At 35.5% G+C, this 27,843-nt stretch overlaps 2 protein-coding genes across 4 annotated transcripts; one reads left to right on the forward strand and one right to left on the reverse strand.

Moving 5' to 3' along the window:
* Window positions 1-519: 519 nt before the first annotated feature.
* On the reverse strand, window positions 520-22,980 carry LOC131786585 (centrosome and spindle pole associated protein 1). Of its 3 annotated transcripts, XM_066162431.1 has the most exons (41): window positions 22,634-22,980; window positions 21,645-21,688; window positions 21,048-21,100; window positions 20,458-20,573; window positions 19,538-19,621; window positions 17,859-17,936; window positions 17,658-17,691; window positions 17,020-17,101; window positions 16,855-16,887; window positions 16,552-16,642; window positions 16,339-16,391; window positions 15,808-15,846; window positions 15,329-15,401; window positions 14,950-15,005; window positions 14,262-14,356; window positions 13,877-13,973; window positions 13,123-13,180; window positions 12,285-12,549; window positions 11,752-11,790; window positions 11,251-11,429; window positions 10,155-10,204; window positions 9,946-10,043; window positions 9,291-9,455; window positions 8,420-8,487; window positions 8,006-8,059; window positions 7,815-7,880; window positions 7,340-7,423; window positions 7,034-7,183; window positions 6,432-6,494; window positions 5,949-6,036; window positions 5,645-5,695; window positions 5,350-5,468; window positions 4,440-4,499; window positions 4,170-4,232; window positions 3,792-3,834; window positions 3,523-3,616; window positions 3,306-3,340; window positions 2,705-2,754; window positions 2,110-2,289; window positions 1,162-1,358; window positions 520-800 (listed from the first exon to the last, which is right to left on the reverse strand). In XM_066162431.1, exons 1-41 carry the CDS (start codon window positions 22,721-22,723, stop codon window positions 728-730), a joined length of 3,510 nt encoding a protein of 1,169 aa, XP_066018528.1. In that variant the 5' UTR covers window positions 22,724-22,980; the 3' UTR covers window positions 520-727. The 3 variants fall into 3 exon arrangements, 1 of the variants encoding a protein (XP_066018528.1); XR_010716690.1 differs by lacking the exons at window positions 520-800; window positions 1,162-1,358; window positions 2,110-2,289; window positions 2,705-2,754; window positions 3,306-3,340 and having other exon boundaries at window positions 4,170-4,241; window positions 4,450-4,499; XR_010716689.1 differs by lacking the exons at window positions 520-800; window positions 1,162-1,358; window positions 2,110-2,289; window positions 2,705-2,754; window positions 3,306-3,340 and having other exon boundaries at window positions 4,170-4,241; window positions 4,450-4,499; window positions 7,028-7,183.
* A 112-nt stretch (window positions 22,981-23,092) lies between these two features.
* On the forward strand, window positions 23,093-26,267 carry LOC131786587 (protein CREG1-like). The gene is made up of 5 exons (XM_059103644.2): window positions 23,093-23,395; window positions 24,197-24,373; window positions 24,736-25,019; window positions 25,356-25,446; window positions 25,575-26,267. The coding sequence occupies exons 1-5, from the start codon at window positions 23,173-23,175 to the stop codon at window positions 25,676-25,678; spliced, it is 879 nt and encodes a 292-aa protein (XP_058959627.2). The 5' UTR covers window positions 23,093-23,172; the 3' UTR covers window positions 25,679-26,267.
* The last annotated feature ends 1,576 nt before the right edge of the window (window positions 26,268-27,843 follow it).

Here is a 27,843-nt window from a genome sequence, read left to right on the forward strand (position 1 = left end):
TATAAGTTATAAATATTTGTAGTTGCCTGTGACATGTTAAAATACAAATTGCTTTGTGCAGGTTCACTCCACAATATCACTGCACATTGCAGTTCTATATACATCATAATCTGTCCTCATAAAGACTGCAGATATGCATTTCAGTGAAAGGAAACCATGTATAAAAAGATACATATGTACAAGCAGTAAGAATATGATACAAGACCCCAGAGAAGTTAGATAACATTATAAATTACACACTCACTCAATATATTCCCTTGTAATATAACTGTAGTTAACAATATAAAAAAAACCTTCTTTGTAGTTTATTCATAGTATGTTACAACCGTATGAATGTTCCCCCCACCCCCCCCCCCCAATAATTTGGTGACAGTACAGGAAGGAGTTGCCATGACAATATTTCTTTTTTCCACACACATGACTGTACTCCTACTGAAGAGAAATCTTGGTCTTAAATAAATCAGACCCTGGAATGGACCAGGCCTTGTAGTTTTTGGGTTCAATTTCATCTTATGCGCCAGCAATTTCAGCTAAGGTAAAGATATGAACGAGGTACAACCTATTAAGTTTCATTCCAGTATCTGGGTGCAAGGGTTTACATGGGAAAATTCTCAAATTAGCAGGGAAGCTAGCCTGTTATCTCAAGTACAAACTTATAGACTTTGCAAAGGAATAACGGTGAGATTAGATCTTTGACACACAGCTAGAGTAGTAGACCATGCAGGTTTCATATGGGTTCAAAAGATGTTTCTGCTTCAAGTGAGGCTTCTGACAGTCTACTGCCAAAGATGGAAGGATGACTGCATGATAAGGAAAAAAAAACAGGCAAACAACAGATTAGGAACACTACTTAATTTAAACTACTCATGAAGCATTTCTTAACCCTTACAATTCCAAAATCTCATTAGTAACTCTACATACTGTCTGCTATACAATTCTTATGATGTTACATCACAGAATTTGGTGTTGGATCAACTGAAAATCCCCTACTTGATAATTTTCTCTATTCTCATCACTTGCCTGATTGATTTTGTATTGATATCATAAAGGTTAAAATATGATAGCCTTTTCAAAACTTTGCACTAGGCTTCTTCTGGTTAAAACCAAAGATTCATTCTCTTAATCAAATAAACAGTATATACAAGGCAGACAGTGGATTACCTTCTACCATCCATGAATCGTTGTAGGACCTGATCAGGGTCACCTTGCAAGCTGTTCTTGCTTCCACGTCCTTGCTGGATGAGTTCAAGTCTTTTTAGCCTCTCCTCATTCTTATTTGCTACTTCATCCACATTAAAACTTGTGACAGAATTTAAAGAGAAACCACCAGGGGTTGGAGGCTTGTAAGTGTCATGAGGCTGAAAAATAAACATTAAGTGCCATTTCATCACATAATCTTCTATGAATGATTTAAATTCAAAGTTTCCTTTTGCCTTCGCCAGTTTAAAAAGGGAAACTAAGTTAATTCTTCATTAAAACAACAAAAAGGAGTAATAATGGTCTGAGGGAGACAACCTGGTATCAAAATAAGAGGGAAGGTTGTTTCATCTTAGTGGGGAGTAATTTTAGGTCTAAATTGCTGAAGGCATTTCATACCACCTTGATAGCTATGGCAGAGTTGGAAGCCAGAGAACTCCTCTCATAGTCTGGTTACTTTGCAGGGTTTTGGCAAGTAAGTTCATCATAAATTTGAGACATAACTAGGAAATGATAACTATTAACTGAGACACCCAAAACACAACTTTCCAGCAACACCTGCCCACCTTAAAAACACAAGCCAAATTTTAGACCATAAACTGAAAAAAGTAAGGACTCCTGTGACAGTGCATCTGCAAAGTTCCAGGGATAGCTGTTTTTCTTTGGCCACTATTGCCTTGCTGAACTGTTTGTTAGATCAATGTGTGAAATCCAGAAAACATTTGTTTTAAGGGTGAAAATGAAATTTTTCACACCCAAATCTAACCCAGGTTTGAATGACAATTCATTCTATCAATTTATGACATGAAAATCAGCATCCTTTAGATACAGTCACCCTCTGGCGAACTAGCTGTCACAGGGAAACCTGTGATTGGCACTTGAGAAAACATGACAAGCTTTAAACTTTCTTACTCTAGGGTTTCTTGCCATTTCTTCAAGTTGCTTCCATCTCCGTCTTTCTCTGGCAGATGATTGCCTTGGCCTGGACGATACCATTTGTTCTATTGGAAGCAGTTGCTTTGGGTCATCAACAGCAAGGAATTGACTTTCTGATTCCAAAAGAGAGTCACGACTTGGTGGACGTCTTGCCAACTATAAATAGAGGAACATTAGATGGCGCAATAGGTAATGGGAGGAGACTTCTATAAGCTTTGGTATCCATGGTATGATTAAAAGACAGCTATTTAATGGAAAAATCTTGTTCTCCATATGAATCACACTTATTTGTTTTTCCCAAGGTTTGGTTTCTCAATGACATCAATCTCTCAGGAAATGATTGCAGTTTTCTGATTTACCCTCACAGCTTTAAAACAATACTTTTAACTTATTAGTGGCAAATTGGTAATTACAAACAGTGCAAGTAAAGAAATACGATTATCACTCTAAGGCATGGTTGGATTCTGTCAATGAGAATTATCCAGTATGGCAAAAGCTAAATCTAAATACTTTGCATTTAGGCTTTGTAAGATAATAAGATAAGGGAAAAATTTAAATGAAAGAAACTTACTTGGTAAGGTTGTCCACCTCTAGGAGACTGTTTGTTACTTTTGCTGGGATCTGTTAACAATACATTAATTGTCAGTAAGAATGACTGTCAACTGAAGACACTACTAGATGCAGTAATACATGCCTACCCAATCTCACACTAGGGATGTAAAATTCAGGTCTCAAAAAAAAAAAAAATTGATCTCAACCCAGCTCACACTCCCCTACCCCTTTACATCCTCACATAAGAATGCATATTCTCCATACTGTTCTTTTTACATTTCCTTAGGTGTTGCTAAGGAGTATTTGTTAAACAATCAGTAGCTTCTTTAGTTGATTATCACTTCTTTTATTCTTGTGATCGAAATGCTTAATTCAGGGGTGGTATGGAGAAATTAGATGCTAGTCACTCTTTGGAGCCAAAGGGTTAACCAATCTCTCATTCTTTGAAACATTTTAAATTGTTAAAGTACCAAAATTAGCCAACACATTTTCAAGGAGAAAAAGTCTATTAATATATTGATGCAAATCTGTGTTTCTCTTCCAAAAATCTAAAATAAAATGAGGCACAACTAAGATGACATTATTGCTATGTGAAAATCAGCATTTTGTTATTCACTCACTTGATCTCAATGCTGCAAGTTTGCCTTCTTGTTCTCTATAGATGAAACACAAAAAATGAATTAACACTTTATCAACTATGAATAAATGTCTTTCAAACTCGTGCATTTATTAGTCTCTAGTGTTTGTATCTGCTGTTCTGCCACCTGTAATCAGCTTTAAAGACCACTTCGATGAACTCATCATTAGCATTGTAATCTTTACACTGTCAATGCTAACCTGAGATAGGCCTGTTGTTGAAGATCTAACACACTGCCAGTGGACACTGGATCTGGAAACTTGCTTCTGAATTCCCCAGCAAGAGAAGATGTTTCTAAACACCAGAAAGATAAATAAATTTATAAACAATAAGTAGGCAAGAAAAAACATCAATTGACTCTCTGACTTGCATTTTATCATTACCTCACTACACTTTGTAACCTGCAATTATCTAGAACACTCATACTAGTTAATTGGATGATATGTAATAATGAAAAATTTAAATTTACCTTCATATTTCATCCTGTTAAACTCATCAGCTGCTGAAAATCCCTGCAAAAAGAGCAAAAAAAAATTTTTAGTTATGAAAAAGTCATGAAATGATATTTTTTTGCAAAGAAAAAACTGCACATAAATTTCATCTATGGTTACCATAATAATATTAACCCCTTAAAACCCTAGGAGTGACCAGCATCTAGTTTCTCCTTACAGTAATACTGCTAAACCATTTATTAAGATCATGAGAATAAGGGAAATGATTGCCAACCTAAGAAACATTTATCCTTAATTGAATTCTCCTTGTCCGTATTAAAAGAAACATACAGAGAAGAGTATAGAGAATATGGATACTGATGTTCAGGTGTAAAGGGTTAATAGTTATATCATACCTCAGTATCTTTCTTTACAACAGCAGTTTTGTTGGCAAGAGCCCTGTCAAAGACATCAACATCCTTCTAACTCTAAGAAGATGAAACAGCACAATAACATTGAAAAGAAAGAAATAATAAAAATGATTTGCTTCAGAATATCTTCCTTATAATGTTACTATCTACCAGTTGCATATTGATCACTTCAAGGACTTAAAGGTATAACCATATGTGTAATTGAAGGAAAAGAATAAACTTGCACATGTTTAATAATTAATTAGTGAGTCTAACATTGGTATACCTTCTACTTTCAAGGTCTTCAGGAACTCTCTGCATCTCAGAGTAACCTTTCTGTGACAACAGGAAAAGCATATTTCAAAACATGCATTTTTCTTGTTAATAACATAAGTATACTCAGTACAAAAAAAAATCCATAATGCTACCAGCAGAATAAGATGTATAACTTTAGATAAGTATATTAATACTAAACTTTAAGAGACTTATCAAAGCTAGGCCATTAAACTCAGTTTATGTGTGTTTATGTTTAAAGCTAAAAATTTAATTTTTCTCTTCACTCTTGGCACTAAAAACCTACCATCCCCATTTGCATCAAAATATACTTTTTTCAAAACATGGGGGATTAGCCTGGAGATGAAGATTCAATAAACCTTTATACAGCAACAACAAAATAAAGTACAACATCCAGTTCTGATAAGAATAACTCTGATCACCATTAATAGTAGCTTTAAATTTAGTTTTTGCTTGCAATGTATTAATGTAGGTCTTACTGATACAGGTTAGAAAGAGTGTCAATTTAATTTACCAAAATATTATGGAGGAATAAGTTTTTTGTCTTGTCATGAGCATGGGACAAAGAAAAAATTCTGTGTCTCCATGAGGAAATGAACCTCAGACCTTCAGCAAGTGCACTCCGTTGCTCCATTGCTAAGACACAGATACTCTGTTGTGAGCGAGGTCTATTAGGAGGTTCATATGACACATGTCCTGCATACTGCTAGGATCAGCAATGTTGATAGCATCATGTTTGTTGAACTTCATAGATTTAATAGATTTTTTATTTACAAATATAATGGTTTCCAACACAGACACACATCTTCAAAATCGTACAAACACAACTGTGTGGCATATACAGGTGTACTTCAAGTTAAACAGGGAAAAAAAGAATGACAATAAATCATACCACAGCCGTAGAATGATCCATTTGCTGCTGCACTCTTTTCTCTTCATTTTTAAGCTGTTGCCTGAGTGCTGTCAGCTGACTCAGGACGTCTCTATCTGGTGCATCTCTCCTGACAGGTTCTTTGAGAAAATAAAATTAAACTTTAACTGAAGAAGCTCTTGATTGCTAAACAAATTCTCCTTGTCAGTTCCATATGAAATGTAAAGAAAATTGTACAAAGAATCTGTAGACCCACGTTAGGGTGTTTAGGGTTAAAAACAATTTTGATCTGAAATTAAGTAAATAAAAATCATACCTGGCCCTCTTCTGGCCTGCATTGGAGGGGGAGTAGATCCTGCAACATACCCTAAATCCATAAAATAATGATGCAAATTTAATATGTTATAAGATCCATTGATTGCTACTGATAGCCCTGGGAGACATTTTCAAATTTTTAACTTCAGAAAAAAAAAATTAAAATTGAATTTAAAGTGAAGTCTGCTCAACAAGAAAAACATTTGAAGGCTCCATTCTCTTATGAACATAACCCTTTCCTAAACACTTTGCAGCAAAAATTACATTAAATTTTTTTTTCATAATATGCATCAATTTCTTCTCACCATTTGCATTTTGTGGTGTCTGTTTGTTAGCTATTGCTGGAATTGGAGGTGATGATGACCTGAAGTTAGCTGTAACATCACCATCCCCCTAAAGAAAGGAAAGACAGAACATTCTTTTAAGGTATGACCACAAAACACAATTTCTTGTTGCTACCAACTTTCTTTACTCAGCAATAATTTTGAATTTGTATATTATTCAAACAAGGAAAAGAAGATAGAGTGTTCAGCTTCAGTGAAACATTTCATGAAAAGGGATCAAAAGTGTGCTAACCTAAACCTATGTTCTTTTCACAAGCAAATTAAGGTACAGAAAATTCTCAAAATGCTTCAGACATTCTACCTTACCTGGACCCACATCTTCAGGGAAATTCAACAAGCAGACAAAGTTGTTACAAAATATTAGTTAAGGCCATTGATAAACAATGTTAAAAGTTAACATTAATAACATTAAAACACAGCCGTTGCCAGCTTAATTGTACATACCTCCATTCTTTTGAGGACAGTGGGGATGGGAGGTGAACTACTTCCTTCTTGTGTTGAGGATTCCTGACATGAAAAGGGAAATACATATATATATATCTTTCAGCCTGTGAGCATCAGTATGCAAGAGTGCAAGAGATTTCAACCTTTTACCCTCCATATACAAGTATGAATTTCCTGAAAACAACTGAAGAACAAGAAATCCATGGCTTTCTCTGCCATTTTATAGCCACTGACTTTAGATTTACTAGGTTTACTTTAAGGAGTAACTATAGATTGATTGATGATATTCATCCAGGATTCAATTAGTTTGGATTTACTTTGGAATGGAAAACTTTTGCCACCCTCTAAACCAATCAGATGCAACACCAAAACCAATTACAATCTAGTCACCTGATTTCCTCACACTTCAGGCAGCATCTTGTTTTTACCATGGATTCTCCCTGGCTCTATACAGTATTTTCCATTGCCCTATTTCACCATTGGGTTTACTTTGGTTTTTCCATAAAGACACTCAATCTAAAAGCACTCTTTGACACAAGTTCCCTAAAATACTGCTAGTTACATTGTAGCAAAACAACAAATTAAATGATACTCACACCCACCTGACCAGCAGCTTTTTTCGCTGCTAATTCAGTATCAAGTTTTCTCTTGAGCTCTGCTTGCCTCTGTTCCTCCATTTCTTTCTTTTTTTTCTCTGCTTCCCTTTTTTTTGCCTCTTGAGCTTCTTTAATCTGTTCATTCTTCAGTCTTGCCTACGGCACAAAAGTTTTAAATTAGCATTCATGATAGGCTGAGCAGCTGAATCCACCGCAGTTGGTAAAGGCTCATGATTTATTACTAAGTGACCTTAATAATTAGTTTAAAAAATTTATTCAATCATGAGAAGCAGATACTGCACATTTGAGTACCTCCTCTTCTTTCTTTCGAGTTTTTTCTTGCTCTTCCTCAAAATCTTTCTGCATCTTTAGCCTTTCCTCTGCTATTCTTTTTTCCTAAAGGAAATATGAATTATTCAAAAATCATGTGTCCCACAAATCAAACAATGAGAATAAAGAAAACAATCAAATACATGATATTGTCTCCAAAAAAAAAACAAAAACAAAACAGATTCTCAGGGAAGGCCAACAAGAAATTGTATAATTCTCAGAAACAAAAATTGACTTGACAAGTGAAAGGGTTGATTAAAAATTGACTTTCAAGATTCAGGAGAAAAAAGGGTCCTGAGAAGTTGATATATTTAAATAGTTGTAAGTCAAAACAAAAAAAAGCATAAACTGCTTGCATTTTACAACATGTGATGGTTTTTAACAACTAGGGAAAAATAGTATTTATAGTGGATTATTGATGATGACTATTTATTCTATCTATTTAATTATATCCTACCAATTCTTCTTCCTCTCGTTTTATTTTCTCAAGTTCTTCCTTTTTCTTTTTCTCCTTTTCTTCAACCTGTAAATTGAAAATAGTGGTGAAAATATACTTTCATATCCACCTTCAGGCACTGCTGCTCACAAAATTAAAACTAGACATTATTGTGCACTGAATTACACAATCATAGTTGTAATTAAAAGTACCTGTTTTCTGAGATGCTCTTGGTACTCCAGTTTGGCTGCTCTTTTGAGATCATCCTTATAACAAAAGAAATATAAACATCTTGATATCAGCCCTGAAGTACACCTAACCCAATACACCATAACATCAACTGTTCTCATAACCTATTTACATGATGGCTTATTAAAATTGCAAGGAGAAGTAAAATGTTAATCACTTCTAGGAGTTAAAGGGCTAAAAGATTCCTTGAGCAGCAGCTGTACACATTCTCAACTCACAAAGATAAACAGCATGAAGGAATATAATCATGGCACACTTTTCTGAGAGAGTGACATTTAGCAGGCATCCATAATATCCACAGCTGGACAAAGTTTCAATATTGAAAAGAGAATTGCTATGTATTCATGGAATTCTTATGTATATAGGTATGTTCCTACCTGTGGCTGAGCTTCCTTGAGGGGATCAGACCTTCCAAATGTTGTCCTTGGTCCATTTCCAGATAAGTCTAGTGAACAATAAAAATATCATGAATGAAAGCAACTGCACACAGTTAAGTGAAATTATCAGATGGACCACAAATTTTCATTGCCTGTAACCTTATTGATCATTGAAATGACGTCAACAATGTTCAAAACTTAAGTGAAACCATGAGGGGCAGCCAAGAGGTTTCACTGTAAAGTCACTGTCCCCATTTCAGAAAATTTAGAGTGCCATGTTCTCTCCAACATGGAAAGGATTGCTGGGTGTTGAGTTACATTTTATGCCATCTTTATTACTGATAACTTTATTGATGATCATGGTTCTTGACCAATGAGTGCATGGGAATTTCTACTGACAGTACCTGTTAACTAGCTGTATTACTGTATCATTCATAGCTAGAACAGCCAATTACTTAGTTACTACAGGCATAACTCAACACATGATATTTTTTAATCTGAAGGTAGTAACAATTACAGTGCTAGACCTATGCTATGACAAGCAAACTAACAGGGATAGTAGGATTGTTAATATGTTTTCATTTGCCAAGAATGGACTTACCATTTCCATTTCCTTTGGGTTAAACTTAATACCATTTATTCATACCCATTCAATTACACAAAATGTATATTTTTTAAACATTCATAGGCACTGCGGTTCAAGTAGCCAAGCTGCTCGAGAAACAAGCTAGCAAAGGATTTGGTCTGGGCCCTGACTCATTTTTGTGCTGCATCACTTATAAGACTGTTATTACAGGCTACATGTACCTCATATTTCTAAAACCGTGGCTTGTCTTAGTTTGGAATTTCAAAATAAAATTTAAAAAAATACCTGTAGCTGGTGCTGGACTGGTCTGAATGTTCCCTCTTTGTCTTGGGGATAAGTAAGGAACACTAGGTGCTGATAAATCAAATCTGGTCTCTACTGGAGGCGGTTGTTCCCGAGGGCTGACATTTATTCCTTCATCATTATACTGCTTTAAAGTACGTAAGTTTGCTAGAAAAAGAAATATAGCATCTCAGTGTAATAAACCAACTTCTAACAGCCTTTCTATTATGAAATAGTGAGCTGACTGGGGTAAATATGACTGAATAAATGCCCATGATCACTCCTCTATCATTGTTTCACTTCAATTAATTTACAACTGTGTTCTAGTAGAGCCTTGTATCTGGAAGCATTTCAAGACACACTTTTAGAGGTGGGCACCTCAGAGAAAAGAGCTTTAAGGCACCTAACAATTCTTTCTCAAAAGAAGTTTTGCCAGAAGAAAAGCTGGACAGGTTGAAGATAAGAAAAAGTGCAGTCCTTATGCTCTTCTGTTTGTGGGTTGGGTATAAAGTTAACGACCCTTCCACACAAAACTGGCTGTAATAGATAACAAGGTTTTGTGTGATTTTTTAGTAACAAGTAAAAAGACACTTAGTCTGACAGATACCATCACATCTAGTTACCACCTCTACAGGCTCCAATTAAATAACCAGCTTACCAACAAGTTGTCCTCCAGAATCTCTTATGGGTGCACCGGCTCCACCCTTACCCCAAGGATTGTAATTAGCTGCTTCTTGTTCAATCTTCCTGTCATATCTGATAAACCAAAAACATTTGCCTAAACATATAAATTATTTCCAGGATTAACAAGTCACACTCAGATTTCTAAAACTAAGATTTGAACCCAGAATTTCAGTGCTGCCTGACCTCTCCTTTTCCTCCTTTTCTTTTCGCTTCTTTACTTCTCTTTCCTGCATCTAAAAGTAAAGGAAATTCTTAAATATTGCCACACAGTCTCTTGCTTTTAAGACCTTTTGGCTAAAGGTCTCCCTTTCATAGGGCCATCTAAATGTTTTCAGTAGGTTTCACACTGATGCAAGGTGACAAATTTGAGTTTCTAAGTTATGTTCTTGTTTTTGTTACATTTGTGAAATCTACCTTTAATTAGAGCTGGGAGTTGGCAAGTATTAGACCAAGTCATGATTGGGTTTCAACCAGCCTCACATCTGATTGAAAAATAGAGGGTTGAAAAGCTTAAGAATTACCAACTTTAATATGTAAGGGAAACACCTACACATGGGTACAGTGAATAACTCCCCCTAAAGGTACCCGAGTTTCCCCAGAATGAATAAATAAGTAACCCTTTAATGTCTGAGGGTGACAGGCATCTAATTTCTCACAACAGTATCACCCCTGAATCAAACATCAAGGTCATAAGAATAAAGGAAATAGTTGCAAGGTCAAGAGGCTCTCAAATATTATGCAAATTCTCTCGGTAAGAACCATCTTAGGTAGTGCACACAGAACAGTATGGAGAACCTGTAAACTGATGATAGGGTGTTAAGGGTTAAGGGTATTGCACTTTCCCCTGGGATGGTATGTCGAAAAGGTTATCTGCCAGCATCCTCATGTTAACCTAAGTGTTCATTAGAACCAATTTCTTGGTGAAGAGGCGCACTACTGTTCTAAGTTTCACTTAACCCTTTAAGCCCTGATATCAACATGTATATTCTTGACACTGTTCTCCATATGTTTCTTATTTTACTTATTGAGAGAATTTGTTCAAACATCGAGACATTTCATCTTTGGTGATCATTTCATTCATTCTCATGATCTGTACATTTGATCTGGCAGTGATATTGTTAGGAGATATAAAATGCTGATCACTATTGGGGCTTAAGGGGTTAAAAAAACAAATATTGACCCATGGCTTTCAGGAACCAGAATTTAACACTCTAAGCCAAAACATCTCCCACTTCATTTCTAGCCCTGACTGGACAAAACAGTTTCACAAGTCAAATACCTGTCTCTTTAACTCTTCTTGATAGGCTTGCTGAGCAGCTTTCTTCTTGTCTACCAATGCTGGATCATCACTTCCTGCTCCAAAACTACTATAACCCCCAGGGGGCTGCAGACGGGACTGAGGGCTTAACTCACCCTCATTCCCCTGGGGAAAGGATGATGGAGCAGGAGTGGTGTATCCTGTAACAATAAATCAGATTAGTGAAAAATAATTGCTTATCAGCATACCAGTACTCAAGAAAAGTGATATGACTCAAAAATAATCGTTTAGAATCATAGAATAATTACAGTACTCAAAAGATGGCCTGGTGTGCTCCAAGTGAGCAGTCTTAAACAGCACGTTCAAAATAAATTAAGACACAGAAAATTTCTACATTTGTAAATTTGACTTGTGATTCAATCAACAATCTTTGAATTCACAACTGAAGACTAATGAAATGAATCAAATCATTATTATGGTGGATCATGCAATTTCTACACCATAGATATTGCATTACAGTACCTTGGTCCCTTCTTGAATGTGCATCCCTAGTTTGAGCACCTGCATCGTAAAGTCAAGGCAATATCAAAATAATATTAATTTGTTTTTGCTTTTTAGTATAATTATACCACACAGTCAAGTGAATAGTGCTTTTCCCAAGTGCTGATTGGCTAGTTCAGAAGTGAATAACAAATACTAATTCACCTATAGGCAGCCTATGACACAAAAAGAGTTTAATTTCCAACCATTTTTTGGTAGATTGAAAGAAATAAACTAATTTTTTTGTATCTCTGTGGTATATACCAAAATGATTATTCCCCTGAATGAAAGAGGTGGATATTACCTCACTACTTTGCAGCTAAGTAAATATTCACCACTATTCACCTTCACTTTGGTGAATTATTGTTAATTAACAAATTGCATTCCAATCTATCACCAAAACAGACAGAGATGTGTTATATGCCATTTGCCACATAAAATAGTGATAACCCAATTCATTCCCAATAACAACTCCTAAAAATATGAAGATTTACTCAAAAAAAGACCTAAATTACCTTCAGACATTCCACCATCCAGCTTTAGGCCTCCCCTGTTTGCTTGACCTCTTCTGGAATCCAAAGGCCCATTCAATGAAGGGGCTTGGGGAGCCCCCATTTCTAGAGACCCATAATAGTAGTAGGGGTCATCATAAGGATTTGAGTGAATTGCAGGGTGAGGAGGAGGTCTGGAACTAGGTCCATAGTTGGCTAGGGATGTGTCATAGCCTTGTGATTGAGGAGGATGTGATCTTCTATTGGTATTTGGGGGGGTTCTGTCAAGCTGAAAGAAAAATTGATGTTTTAAAACTCTAGAACTAATTAAAAATGAATAAACTAGATATATGTTTTTCCCCTTGGGCAATTCAAAAGTTGGGTTAGGTTCCTGAATTTACAACCATGTCCATCTGAACAAATAACATTCTCATGATTTGAAGCTAGTTAAGTATCTGTTGTAGGTTACGGTTGGAATTCAGGTTGACCCTTTAAGCTGCAAGATCCAAATAGTATTCAAGAGAACACCCTCTAGCTGTTAAGCTTGTTTGTTTGTTATCCTTACCTGTTTGCACTAAACATATTGGAATTGCAAAGAGAAGTTACATGTAAATCACTTCTGGGGGTTAAAGGATTAACATGATTTCAAATTAGATTAACTGCATTTTTCTTGGTTTAAGAATTTGAGTCATTCATTGAGAAAAATGCAAATTAAAACAAACAAATTAGTTGTAACACATCCATTGTACATGCCATTGTATTCACAGGAAAAAAAACAAGGATGAGGGAATGATTACAACAACTTATATCAACAGCAATTGTAGAGGAACAATGCTAAAATTGAAATAAAGAAGATAATAACCTGTGAGTTCACTGGCCCACTGTCATTTTCCTCAACTCCCAAATGAAGCAGTTTTTCTCTGAAAATGAAACATAGAATCATGGATCTAGAAAAAATAAATCACTGAGAAATAAAAAGCTTCCCTGTATCTTTGGTTCCAGAAACTATGCACATGACATACATCTCTATATGGATCAACCTTTCACCTTTAGCTGCTGATAAATATATTCTTTGAAAAGTATCATAATTTCAGTCAACAAATTCATTGCACTCCCTGTGGATAGAGGAGTCTAGTTTAAAACCCTGTGCAAGTCACTGTGTTGTGACTTTGAGCAAGACACAAGCCTTACAGAGTGCTTCTTCCTATCCCAATTAAACAGTTAACCCTTTAACTCCCATGAGTGACCAAGACAGAATTTCTCCTCACAATCAGATTCAATGTCAATATCAAACAGGCAAGTGATGAGAATAAAGAAAAATAGCCATAGGAAGGTTATTAGTTGATCCAATATTAAATTCTCTGAATAAAATCTAAAGAATTGTATGGCAGACAGTAAGGAGGATTGCTAATAAGATCTTGGGAGTGAAAGGGTTAAGGAATCTTCACAAACTGTTGTGTAACTGCCTACTTTGACTTCCATTTAGTCCAGGAGAGAGAAGGGAGGGTAACCCAACTCCACCTTAGCTTGCTTCATGCCAAGGAAACTATGTTATGCACCTGCAGCAATGTACCACTCCAGTCATGACACTTTAATCCAACAAGAGTGCAAGATACCTTTTTTTGATGTTTGCCTGCTCTTGCATTTGCTGTTGCAGCTCCCTCTTATACTGCTCCTGTTTCTTGGCCTTATCTACCTTTGATTCCTGCGAACCTGAAGTTACCAAACAACCTTGTTTATCACTTGATCCACTTTTTGTTGTAGTGAAAGCATACAAAGGATTTAAATAATATTTGATATAACTGTATGGCTAGCTCTGTGAATATCCAAGATGAGGCTGAGATGTGGATTGCAATTAACATCAGAAGTGACTAAATGTGAGATAAACAATTATTCTTCATAATACTACCAGGATTAGTGTTAATATTCATCAGTCTTCCATAATTTTTTCACAAAACAGCAATTGAAACTCTTATCTTATTTTAATATCAGGCAGTTTACCTCCAATAATTCCAGCTCCTTCAAGAGGGGCAGAATGTGACCTGATACCAGTGTCTGTTTTGCTTCTCTGGAGTGTTTCATCTGATGGAGGTTCTCTAAAAGGCAAAAAGGGTAACATGCTGTTTTTATAGAACAAGAATTCAATTTAAGAAGCTAAAAGAAATGCTAAGCATGAACAGTCTTTTAACCAAAGTGCACTGCACAGCCCACTAGGCTGCAATGTCACACATCAACATCCTGGTCCGTCAAACTAAAAAAGACTCTTCAAGGTAGTGCTCTAATTGAATAAGAAAGTATCAATCATTTATTGTGACTGGAAATTCATAGAAACTAACACAAATCAATACAACTGAATTTCAATAGAATGCTAACCTAATAACCCTCACAACATGTTGGGAGACCAACAAAAAGTCTTGTAAATCCCAGGATGAGGACAAGTGATTTATCATCATTCACCAATATCCCACATAGGTTACTATGCCAAAAAACTAATTACAACTGAGTCTTTTACTTGAATTCTAACATGACATAAGACAATCATATAAAAAAACTACAGAGTAAAAAGTCACTGTGATATTGCGACAAATGCATTGCAAGTCATTTATTCACATTACTTAGATATTAAGTATTAGCTCAGCACTCCAACCAAAGTAACTGTTGGTTGAACTTAACACATTAACACAGTTACCTTTCTGGCAGATGAGCACTATTTCTCCTCTGTGGTCTTTTTCCTCTTCTTTTCATCTAACCACACAAGAAGGTAATGTGTCGTGTTCAGTACATGTCCAGAAATGCACACAGTAAAAGAAAATGGCAGATTTGACAAAATTCCATCAAACCAGGTGAATGTTCATGGATTTGAAGATTTTGGTGAATTTCAGTCAGAATTGACAGTTTTTTATGAACTTTAGTCAAACATGTTCAAGCAAAACCTTGGTTTGATTTCTCACTGCATGCATTTCTGGACATATCTGTTTCAGTACAATCAAAACAAATTCTATTGAGAGGTTAGGAATTAAGCTGATAAAACTGATAAAAGAAAATAAAAACCAATTAAAAATACAAACCCAGTCTAAAAGTTCCTCTTCTTCATCTTCATCATCATAATAATCAAGTTTTCTTCTAGGCTTGACCCATGCACTAAAAATGAGTTAAAACCCAATTAAATGAGGTATCCCCAACCTTTTATACCCTAACATGAGTGTGTATATTCTCCTTACTACTCTCTCTACTATCTCTGATATGCTGATAAGGAGAATTTGTTTTACAATCAAGAGCTTCTCCGGTTAGTGATTGTTTCCTTTCTCCTCATGATCTTTTTATTTGATTCTAGGGTTGTACCATGAGGAGAAATAAGAAGCCAGTCACTGCAAGGAGTTAAAAGACTGAGGCTTAGTAATTTGGAACATTTCTCTTTTACTAAAATTAATAGGATCTATAAAAAAAATTGTAAAATCCCAACACTGGAAAAATCATAGTAACAAATTACTTGCAGGTACTATAATGTCAAGGTAATTCATGACTGGAAGTAACAAAAAGACCTTACTCATTATCCAAATCTTCATCACCATGAAAACGAACACGCCTAGAGGAATCAAACAGAAAGGAAATCAGCTTATGAGAATGGGAATGGAAATTAAGCAATGGACATTACACAAGGTGGCTTTTCTTGTCCACTGTTTCCAAGTCAAATTGGAATTTGAAATGTTTTTACCACGGGACCGGAGGATGGACCCAGAGAAAAACCCTCAAAGCAAGGACAAGAACCAACAACAAATTCAACCCACATGTGATGCCATGTCCATGCAGGAATGGAAACCCAGGTCATAGTGGTGGGGGACAAGTGCTCTAACTTACTACTTTGCCATCCCTACTCCCAACTATCAATCCTAAGAGAGACTTTTCATGATATGCACACTTCTCTACCACCAAAAAACACAACAACAGCAACAACAACAACAAATTGAGCATGTTACTGAATATCATGATAATTTTACCAGTGACTATTTACCTCCCAATATCATGATGCTTATTTCAAATTGTTAGATGGCTATTAAGCAACATAACTTTATCTTACTTTGATTCAAAGCTTTTCTCCCTCCTAGCTCTTGGTCGATTCCTACTGAAACTCTGTGAGACCGTAAAAAAAAAATGGAATTTTTGAATAGTGTGAATAAAATAGAATTTAATCAAATTCATACAGTTGACGTTGTTTATATCACAATTGTGACCATCACACAACTGAACAGTACATGCTTGAAATCTAAACCAAACAAATTTAGTATCTTACATCATAATCATCATCATCATCATATCTCCGACTAAGATATCCATCACTTCTTGAGTTCTGTTTATACTGTGGAGCATTCAGTCTCATGGGCCTGAAGGGGACAGAGGGTAAATGATAAGGTTTAATTAAATGAACTAATTAATAATGTGACACCTACATATTAAGCAACTCTTGCACATCTGCTCTCCAAGCAACCCCTGCCCTTCATATCTCTATAGGCCAATGCTGTTATAAACCAACTGTTAATTGAGACAGATAATGCAGCAGCATGTACTGAAGGAAACTTAAAATTTCTGAACTGACCTTTCTGGTCCAGAATCATAGTCATCAAAACCTCTGTAACACCAAAGAGAAAGGTAAAAATTGTTTTAATACCCATGACCAATAAAAAAAAACTTGGTTTTTGTAATCAAACCCAACACAGAATTATGCAGAGAATCACAATGTAGAGTAAGTAAGAGCTCACACCTATATCTTCTCTCTTGGGCACGCTTTCTTTGTAAGATATCTTCATAGGACTCAAACAAGTTGCTTGGTTGTCTGTTTTCCCCTAGAATGAAGCCAATAAAAAGTCTAAGCATGGGTGTGTTAATTTACCACAATGGTTTGACCCTTTAACCCCCAGAAGTGATCAAAAAATAACTTCTCCCTACAATATCCATGCACTATCCACTATATCTAGTGGAAGTTATTATCTTAATCTAGCACCAAATTCTCACAACTTATTTACAAGGAAATGTGAGACAGTTAGAGGGGAGAATTAACCATCAGATCTTAGGAGTTAGAGGATTAAATTAACTTTTTCAATGAGCAACTGCCAAAGGTGAAATAGGTGGCAATAAGAGCTTGCTTGCAGGCTAAACAAACTGCAATGAGAGGTCTTACAGGCAGCAATGACCACCAGTAATGGCTTTGATTGACATCTCTATTAATTACCAATACCTAGAACTGGTTAGAGAATTTCTATTTTCTAGAGAATTACATAAATTATCTTATTAGAAAAATTCTTTAGCATTTCTTCATTTTTAAATGAATGTACCTTATTTTTTGTTTAAGAGAACAAAAGCTATTAAATAGTTACTTCTGTTGGCAAATCAGACTTTTACCTCTGTCTTTGACATCATGGGCTCTTTCCAAATCCTGTGAAGGCAAAACCATAGTAAGAACCAAACATATGCTCATCACTCTAGCCTTATATATCTATACAGCTGTGAGCAGTTAATGATATCAAATAGTTCCAAATAGTTTAGAGCAATCACTCAGATGCAAGTATTTAGGGCAATATTAATTTTAAAAATATCATTTACATCATAGTTTTCTTTTCCTCTTCTTCTGTTTTTGTGGGAGTCATCATCATCCCTGTATTCATCCCTCCTTGTTTGGGACTAAGGAAATGAGACAAATGATAACTTGAGATAAATTTAATTTGTTAAAATTGTGAGAATCACAAAATTACAATCATTTTTCAAAAAATTCATTTTGCTGTTTGTGATACAAAGTAAGTAATAATTAACAAGCAAGAAGCTTGCCATCTAAACTCTTCTGACACAATTGCTACCAAATCTTTGAACAAAATTTTATTTCAGCACTTTAAATTGTTTCCATTTTGTGAATGTGGGGGGTATAATTGTGTAAGAAGACTTTTCCAAATAAAAATTTTGGTAAAATTATTATTTGTAATAATTGCAGTAAATTCAATGCTCTAATCAATAAATTCCTGACATCTTGTCAAATTGAAGCAGTATTTATCATCTCGATATTGATAAAGATATCATGCAACAAAACTTTTGAATTCTTTCAATCATAATAGGGAATAAGTGGTGCTAAATGACATACATAAGTATGTGAAAGCTTTCATAATTAAAAGCCCGATGTCAAGGTAAATAAGACATAATCACTTAGGCAACACAATGAGCCCACAAATATCTAAACCTCTGTTTTATCAAAGCGAAATAATTATCACCAGTTTACAACAACTAAATTTAAAAGCTCACAATCTTTACCAAAAGGTGAAGCCAGCTGTCATGAAAGTTTAGTTTTCCACCAAGAAGCCCAAACCTTTCAACAGTTCGGCAAGTTTCCTTTAACAACTCCAACTGAGCCCAGTCCATGAAATGAATGCTTCAATTTTTCTCCCCCTTTTCATTTTAACAATTCAGTCTAAGACTAAAGTTACCATGATTGTCCAATGTCCATCAATATAAATAACAAACTGACTTTAAAAGCCATCATTTGATGGTTGAGTTCTTGACTTTTAAACTGGAAAAAACATTTCTTATTTCATCACCAAAATTTATGAATTGAAGCTGAGAATTTTTAAACTCGTAACAATAATCAGTTGAGTTGAAAACTTTTGTCGGTTCTTACTCATTATATACACCACCTGCTAAGGAAAACTGATATTATGCAAATATGTTATGTGGGAGGAATATAATCAAGATTATTAATTATTTAGGTTAGACATTATACTAAATGTGATCAGCTCAATAATATTATTAATTCCCAAATTTAGAGAATCTAATTCACAAAACGTGTGATAAATATGTTAATCAATGAATTCAGCAAAAAACCTTCTAAATCTAATAATTTCTGATATCACATGATAGTCACTGAAACTGTCATCATATTACGTTTTAGAATACCAGTATATCAACAAATTAAAAATAACATTATTCATGGCAAGGGAGGAAATTCTTGTCCATTCTCATAACCAGAAATCTCACGAAATTGGTATTATTTAACATGCTTTCAATATCCAAAACACATTTATAAATAAAATTTTGAAGACCATATTGCTTTTAGGGTGATTCTCAATCAAGTGTCATAAAAACAAAACCAAATTTATAACGATGACCAATCAGACAAAAGGAGAACTGACTAATAAATTGTGTAAAAGACATAACTGACAACAGTTGACAAAATTCATTCAAGATCAGTTGTTTCAGCCAGAAATTAGAAGAAGTAGGGAAACTACAAGAACACTAACCCCCTGTGACTTGTATCCTGGATAAGGGGATGTGTTGGTGTCCAATAAAGCAGGGCTAGCTTTCCCTGTGCTGCGGATGTTTTTCTATGACCAAAACACAATAAACTTAGTCAGTGAAAAAATTTCCACATCTTTAAATTAAGTTACTTGGCTTCTTTATTACATTGAATAATTTGTGCACATGATATAAGATTTTGCTTTCTACAAATTGTTCAACCTTTCCCTGTGCTGCGGATGTTTTTCTATGACCAAAACACAATAAACTTAGTCAGTGAAAAAATTTCCACATCTTTAAATTAAGTTACTTGGCTTCTTTATTACATTGAATAATTTGTGCACATGATATAAGATTTTGCTTTCTACAAATTGTTCAACCATGACCAGTAAATTACTCTGATTTAAATATCACTAATTACATTAGGTTGAAAAATAATCATATTGTTCTGAGGTGATTTAAAATGTCTATCTAAACCCTGTCACTCCACAAAATAACTAGCATGTAATTTCTCCTCTCAATTTCAATACAATATCCAGAAAATGCCCGAAGAAAATACAATAGACAAACCTATCAGCTGAAAGGTGCATCTTGTGGCAACACCAAGTTCACCCAATTGAGATTAATTACATAGTAGTTTATGAGAAGAAGTTGGAAAGGAGAGTTCTCAATTTATAATTTCATACACTGCCAGGAACTGTCAGTTGAGTCCCAGAGTAGTCTAGAATTGTGTTGGTTTTACTTTACTTTCGTCCGTGCTAGTTAAGAAAACTTGTTACACATTCTTAACCAATCAGACAAAACTTAAACAAAACTTTGTTTTCTGTTTGATTTCTCATTGGTTCCTAGTAACATTTCCCCTCGTTAAACTGGCTGTTGTAGTCACTTAATTCAAAAGCTCTCTATCAGACAAATTGATGCTTACCTCTGCCAAATATTTTCTATAATCCTCTTTCCTCTCTTGACGCAACCTCTGTTGGTGTTTTTCATAACCTCCTAGCTTCAGGCCCCCTACACCATTGTCTTTCTCAGGGGTTGTTACTGAAAAAAGCAATAGTAATAAAATTATTAATGACACTTTATGATAACAATTTTAACAGACAAAAACTACCATTCTAGTCAATGTTAATCTGGTCAATCAGACCAAGCTACTTCAGCCCAGGAGACCTGGGATAAGCTCCATCATCTACAGGTGTACTTCTCATAATCAGACTAAATACTTTAACCCCCAAGATCTGATTGTTAATTCTCCCCTCTAGCTGCTACTCCTTTTCTTGTGAATTAGTCACGAGCATCTGGTGTTAGATCAAGATAACAACTTCTACCTGATATATTTGAGTACTCTCACTACCAGTTTGCTGGATAGTGGATGAATATCATAGGTAAAAGTTACATGGGAATCACTTCTGAGAGTTAAAGGGTTAAATATCAGATAAGATAATACACATACAAGTCTTACAGACATGCAAATGGCTAAAATGCTTATAAATGGCACATTGTTGAAATACATTTTACCTTTAGCCTTTGTCCTTGACTCAGATGCTGGAGTAGGAGCCACTTGGCCATACCTAAATAAAGATGAGATGACACAACTGACAATTGTTTTAATCAAAAAATTTAGAATTAAGTAAATAAACAAAAAAATACACCACAGTGTCTTCCTGCTATTCTTGTTCTAATCTTCTTAGATTTCTGCATGTTTGATAACTACTCTCACTGATAACAACCATTAAGGTGACTCTTCCAATAAAATCAAGATAACAATTTGAAGTGAGCATAACACTGGGAGCCCTACTATTCCAGAGGACATAAATGTTAGCCCTGGATTCCAGAATAATTTTTGTTTTGAGCTAAAAACTCCAACAAAAAGAAACAAGGGTTTCATCTCATTTTTTAGGTTCATGGCATCCTTATGAGAGAAAGTCATGATCAATTATCCTTAATCAATATACAAAAGGAAGTGAGGTCAAAAAGGAACTTTGCAGCCAAAAAAATATTGACTGCAAAGTACTAGAAGAAAAAACCTATTAGACCTAACTATAGGCATGAAGTAGAAGGTAATTGCATCACATTAGTGTCATATGACCAAGTTCAGATTGCAGCTAACAATACCTGTCATCAGGTTTGTATCCTCTTGGACTTGTTCTGCTACGGTCCTATAACAAAATATAAAAATGATTCTGTTGAAAGCTATCATCTAAATAACAACTCTACATCTATAAATTATTGTTGCTCAGCTGAAGGTGGCCATATAAAAAAAATACAATCTGGTTTAAGTTAAGAGTAATAAAGAAAGAAAAGAAATGAGAAATATGTTTAATCAGTATGTCATGAACAAGTACATGTTCAGAGTGCTTTGAGTCATTGACTCTCTTATCTTTCAACCCCAGTGTCAAATGTGTAAAATACTGCAAGATAACAATGTGGGTTGGGTTGTTCAAAGCTGGGTTAAGATAACCCAGGGTTAGTGTGAAATCTGATTTCAGATCTGATAGCTTAAAAGAAAATTCAGTCGAATTCTTTTTGCCTAGATTATAATTATTTGATGCTCTAAAAAGAAGACCAGAAATTATCCCAAAAAGGCTTTTGAATAAAGGAATAAATAAACCCAGATTAAAATTTAACTTTGGATTAGCACCAATCGGCCTTCAAACAACTGGGCCCTGATCTTTAGGTTCAGAGAGAACAAAATAGCAATTGTATTTCCAATTTTTAAGTGTAATTCTAAAATGGTACTTGATTATAACTACTACATCACTACAGGCACCTAGGGCAAAACAACTTCTTGTAACTTGCAGTCTGCGAAAATACATTATTTGTTTACCGCACAAACAGCTGGTTAAATGCAGCACTCGATGAGGCTGCTAAACAAAGTATCACGTACTTAAACAAAATTTCCATTTCCCCAAAGTCAATAATTTGTGAGCATTACGTTATTGGTAAAATCATCATTAAAAATTAAGACTATCAGGCACAGTGCCTTCAAATCATTAACGTACAGCTGCATATGCTTATCGGAAAACAGTTATTGTAAACTTAAAAGTTTAAAAATTGCTCAGAAAACTTAAATAAATTAATTGACGTCAAAATATCGCTTTTACCTCGTTTTCTTGAGCCCGTAACATTTCGGTCCTTTCCTGTTCAAGCTTCCGCTTCTGCGATTCAATGAAGCTTGACAAGTCCTCTGCCATTGCCGAAAAATATGTTTCTAAAGCATGAAAATTGAATTTGACCAGGACATCAATACCGAAAGTTGTTTGTAGTCAAGTGGACAATAACAATTCACACATGAATTCTCCGCCTTTTTGTCGCATTGTTAGAATACAGCTGAAGACCAGTTAGTAGTTTAACCAGTATGTAAGTGAAAATTCGGTTACCAAAGGGCTAGAAATAGTGAAAGAACTTTAAAATTAGCATTCCAAAGTTGTTAGCGTTGATATCCGCCATGTTTTTAGTTACCATTACCCATAACGACTCTCGGTTGATACAAAGAGCCCGTTGTTGATTGGTTCAAACTTTGACCAATGAACTGAAGTGTTAAGAAACAGGAAAGTCTGGAACAGAGAAACTTCCTGAAAAATAGAGGAGCGACTAAGCGTAGAAACATTAAAACACAGCCTACCTGTGAGCGCTCTTTGTGATGGGTACTTCAGAGGATAAGGTTAAGCTCTTGAGCAAGGACCAAATCGAAGCTCCATTTCCCGATGTTGAGGTGGAAGACGAAAATAGGGAGGAAGATTCGGGCCATATCTGGAGATTCGTCTGCTATGCCCTGGCGTACATGGTGGTAGTCGGTGTCTTCTTGTCTGCGATCACTTTTCAGAATTCAAGTACCGACGAGCAATCATTTTCACGAGATGCAGGTTTGTTAATAATTCTGTTTTTTTGATTAACGAGAAAAAATTGAAGCGTAAAGTTATGACAACCTTTCTAATGCTGTTGAGTTGCTCGATCACCTTCCACGTTTTGCTCCTCGCTGCCGCATCTTCAGAGGGGTTAGATCATGTTCCATTTCTAGTGTATCGTTTTTCGAACTGATACGATTTGGGGAACGTTATTTTGAAAAAAAACGTTGTTAAAAAGATAGAAAGTCGACTCGATTCTTCACTTCTGGGTTTCACAGACCATCTGCTTCTCCGATGGGTTCATTTCGACTTTATTCGAAGTACTTTATTTATTGCCTCATTGCTTTTGATGTGATACCTAGTGGATGCCTTTTCCATGTCTAAAATGGTTTTAAATTCATTTTTCTTTTAAAGTAGCCTGAGTTAAATCGAAGGAGCGTGGATCAGCGGAACAACTTTTGATCTTGAACCACAAAAGCTACTTCCAGCTTTACCGTTTGACGCAATTATTTGATGAGAGCTAAAAATAGGGCAATTACTTATAAGAAACGATGAGACGTGACGAGTATAGACCTGTATGTATGATAAGAGGGAGTCTTTGCAGTTTAAACCTGATGACATGCAGATGTTTGCATTGCCTTTTAACAGCTGTTTAATACTCACTTCTCTCCCCCCATATACACCCAACTACAGACCCATTGCTTTATGGCCAATGTATAGGTCTGGCTTTTATGGGGTGAGATCTAAATCCTAGATTTTAAATTTTGGGACATTAAAATTGGGGTTACGGTATTTTAGAAGTTATTTATATTCTTTCAGGGTACAAAGCACGTGTCAGACAAATTAGGCCTGGAGAACGCTTTGATGACAGACTCATGCATGACATGAGGATGAGAGAAGAACATCGTCATGCCAAGATGTTTCCTATGTTTAAACCTCCACCTTTACCTGAATCCTCATATGATCCACCTTCAAGATTTGAAAAGGCAAAAACAGGTAAATATTTAAGTCAACAGCAATCAGACTACTTGAAGTCTCTAAATTGAACCTTGAATGCCCTTGTTCTAAATTAAGTTTTTCATCAACATGATGTGCTCCTCATCAGCTTGGGTGGAAAACTTATTTCCTACTGCTACTTCTCTGTGTGAGTTACTGTAAATTGAATGCTTTTGGTTTCTTGGTGGCCATTTAGATTTAAAAGGCAACAGTTTAAAAGGTACAGTTGCTCTGCCTAATGTTTTCATGAAAGCTAAACAAACCCAGTTATTTTGTCAAAATTAGTCAAAGTAGAGCTATAAGTAGAGTAACGTTTTATTGTTAAGTTTTTTTAATATTTTTCTCCATTTCCTGATATGTAGCAAGGTACATTGTGCACAACAGTGACTGGGGATCAATATCAACCATTTCTGTTTCAATGGTTGGAGTACCTTTTGGAATGGCAATTTCCTTTAGTGATGGCACTGTCACTAACAGCACAGGGGTACCATACTTCTATGTGGCAAAGTTTGACCCGATAGTGAAAAACATTGAGGCCAACAACCTATCCACCTTGGCACTGTCAGAGGCACAGAGTGATTACTGCAAAGTTCATAAATGGGATCCTGAAGATCCTCTTTGCTCCAGAGTGACTCTTATTGGAAAGGTAGTCTGTCATTTCTTTTACATCCAGTACTGGTAATCAATGTATAAGTTCTCCTCAAAATTTAAGCATATTATCCAGGGAAGAGGTGATAAGAATAAACTTATCTATCAGGAAAATGGTGTTGTCTTGATAAAACACCAAATTCTCTGAACTGAATCACAGGGAACTGAATTACAAGGAAAAATATATCTGCAATAAGAGAGAGTTTCTGATCAGTTTTTCAGTCAGAGGTAGCAAGCTATTTCCAAAGGTATCCAGGATGGTGGCTATAAGACAAAAGGTGTCCAAAATGTTTCATCCAATTCAAACCTGAGACAGATTTTGAAATCATTGCAGCTTGTCCATGTTGGTCCTGAGGAAGAAAAGTTTGCACTAAATGCCATCTTTGCTAGACATCCTGTGATGAAAACATGGCCTAAAGATCATGGTGAGTTCCCAAATATATATGGGTCCCACTTTTTTATTTTTACCACATTTTGACATCATCTGTAATCTTGTACTGAACAAATGCACAGCAATAGAATCTGTTTCTTGAACTGAATATTTTTCTTCCAGGTTGGCAAACACTGAAGCTTGTAATCACAGACGTGTGGCTTGTTGATTTCTATGGGGGCGCCATTATGGTGCCTGTAAAAGATTACTTTAAGGCTGAGTTGTAAATGAACTCAATCTTTAGAGCAGGATTTCTAAAGCTAAAAATGTTGAAAATTCACTTTTGAAAAGAGTCAGTTACTCTTAATATTATTAGAATAATGATTGAGGAAGTGGCACAGTGTTAGGAATGCTTGCCCCTTCCTGTGTGGTCCACTAAGCTCCTGACGCGATGTTTCTTGTGGGTTTAGCTTTTTCTGTTTTTTTTTTACCCTCAAAGAGATTTCATTAATTTTTTTTTTAATTTTACTATGCCATTGTGGCCTGCAAGCAGGCACAAGGCACTATGGGAGAGATTTGCCATAAAAAAAGTGAACTGGAGCTTATGCTATAGTACTTACACAAGCTTTCATTTATGAAATTGAAACTTACAGCTCAAACCATGGCTCATGGGAAGCATTTATCTCATGATACTGGGTAATCATTAGATTTATACATGTAAGTGGGTTTTGATGCTTTTTAACCACAATGCAGACTGTAGAATCGTACTTGTAATTCAACTTTAATATATTAGGTTTTCTCTATGCATGACAGAAAAGTTTATCATGGGGAAAAGTGTTTGTAATGAAAATTTAAAATAAAGTTTCTGAATTTTAATAGATTGTTAGTTCTTGACTTCAAAGTGTCTTGCTTTATTTTTAAATGCAATACTTTTTTTGTTAATTTAATTTTTTTTTTGATCCATTAACTGAAATTCTAGGGCTCTCTTGTATGAAACACTTGTTTCTTTCTGAATGGTGTGACTTGATACAATCATACTATATATGTATGTATGTTAAAGTAAAAGTGTCAGTGGCACAGTAATCAGTTGGAATGTGAGGTGTTAAAAGACGACATAGGTACTTGGCCAGGTTGTAATTGTGTGTTCCTATAGAAGATACGATGGGGCGAAATGGCGGTGTAGAGTTAGCTTCACTATCCTTATGCATTTTAGGAAGGCCGTAAATTCTTGCTGGTTGGGAGCCTTTGGGGTAGATGTTTTCATACACCCGGTTGTCGAGATGAGCATTTTTCTTCAATTAATGACCTGGATATCAAACTGGTTTTCTCTTCCTTCAAAATCGGTAACTTGTTTGGTGTGAAAGACCCTGTCCCTGACGGGCTCCGTTCACGTGTGGTTTATAAGTTTGTATGCGCTGGCTGTAATGCCTGTTACGTCGGTGAAACCTGCCGGCGTTTTTCCACAGCTGTTAGAGAGCACTTAGTCAGTGACAGGGCCTCTCACATTTTCAGGCATCTGAAAGATTCTCCACATTGTCGCGCTTTGTGTTCTACAGATAACTTCCATGTTTTAGATCACACCTCCACCAGCTTTCAGCTTAAGATAAAAGAGGCTATTCATATTCAAAGAGAACAACCATCTTTGAATCAGCAATTACACCATGTAAATCTAAAACTATCTTTTTAACTCTCACAATTTCATGCTTTACCTTTTTTCTTGTTGTCACTATTCATCCTAATTAGCATTGTTCTACTTACTATATAATTCAACTTTCAACGCTTTGTACGGTAATTAACTGAAGGTGACAGAAGTTTCTGTCGAAACATGTTTTACAGACTCAAAAGTTTTGCCGCTTTTTTTAAAATATACATATAATATATATATATATATATATATATATATATATATGAGATCTTCTTCAAATCGGTAACAGAAATGAAATATTAAAACACAATAATAACAAATAATGACGGAAACATTATGGAACCAAACCGTTTACATGAATGAGTGATACAATGACTATTCTTTTTGTTGCCAGTCCTATGTACATGTGCCTTGAGAGGGGTTGAGGGGGGGGGGGGGGGGGGTCGTATAAACTTCCAACAAGAGCCAATTTTGTGGACCTTGGCAAGGTTGAAAATATCTTCTATGTAATTGGACCAAATGGAATTTGCCTGCCTGGTGGTTAATATGTTTCAAAGTTTTTGCTTAGTATTGTCACTAACCATTAGCTGTTAAACTAACTACCCTCGCTATTGATGCATAGTCAAATGTATGAAGATCATGTAAACTGAAATTAGATTTTTCTTGTGAACATATTGGTCAACCCACGGGTGTGCGCCCAAATCTCTAGGCACAAGCGTCACGCGTATGCCTTGTGATTACGAAGTGCGGATATAAATAACATGCTGACACTTAAAGTTATTACAACCTCTTACTACCGATCGGGCG

This window comes from Pocillopora verrucosa, chromosome 2 (assembly GCF_036669915.1).
Source record: "Pocillopora verrucosa isolate sample1 chromosome 2, ASM3666991v2, whole genome shotgun sequence".
Classification (NCBI taxonomy): domain Eukaryota; kingdom Metazoa; phylum Cnidaria; class Anthozoa; order Scleractinia; family Pocilloporidae; genus Pocillopora; species Pocillopora verrucosa.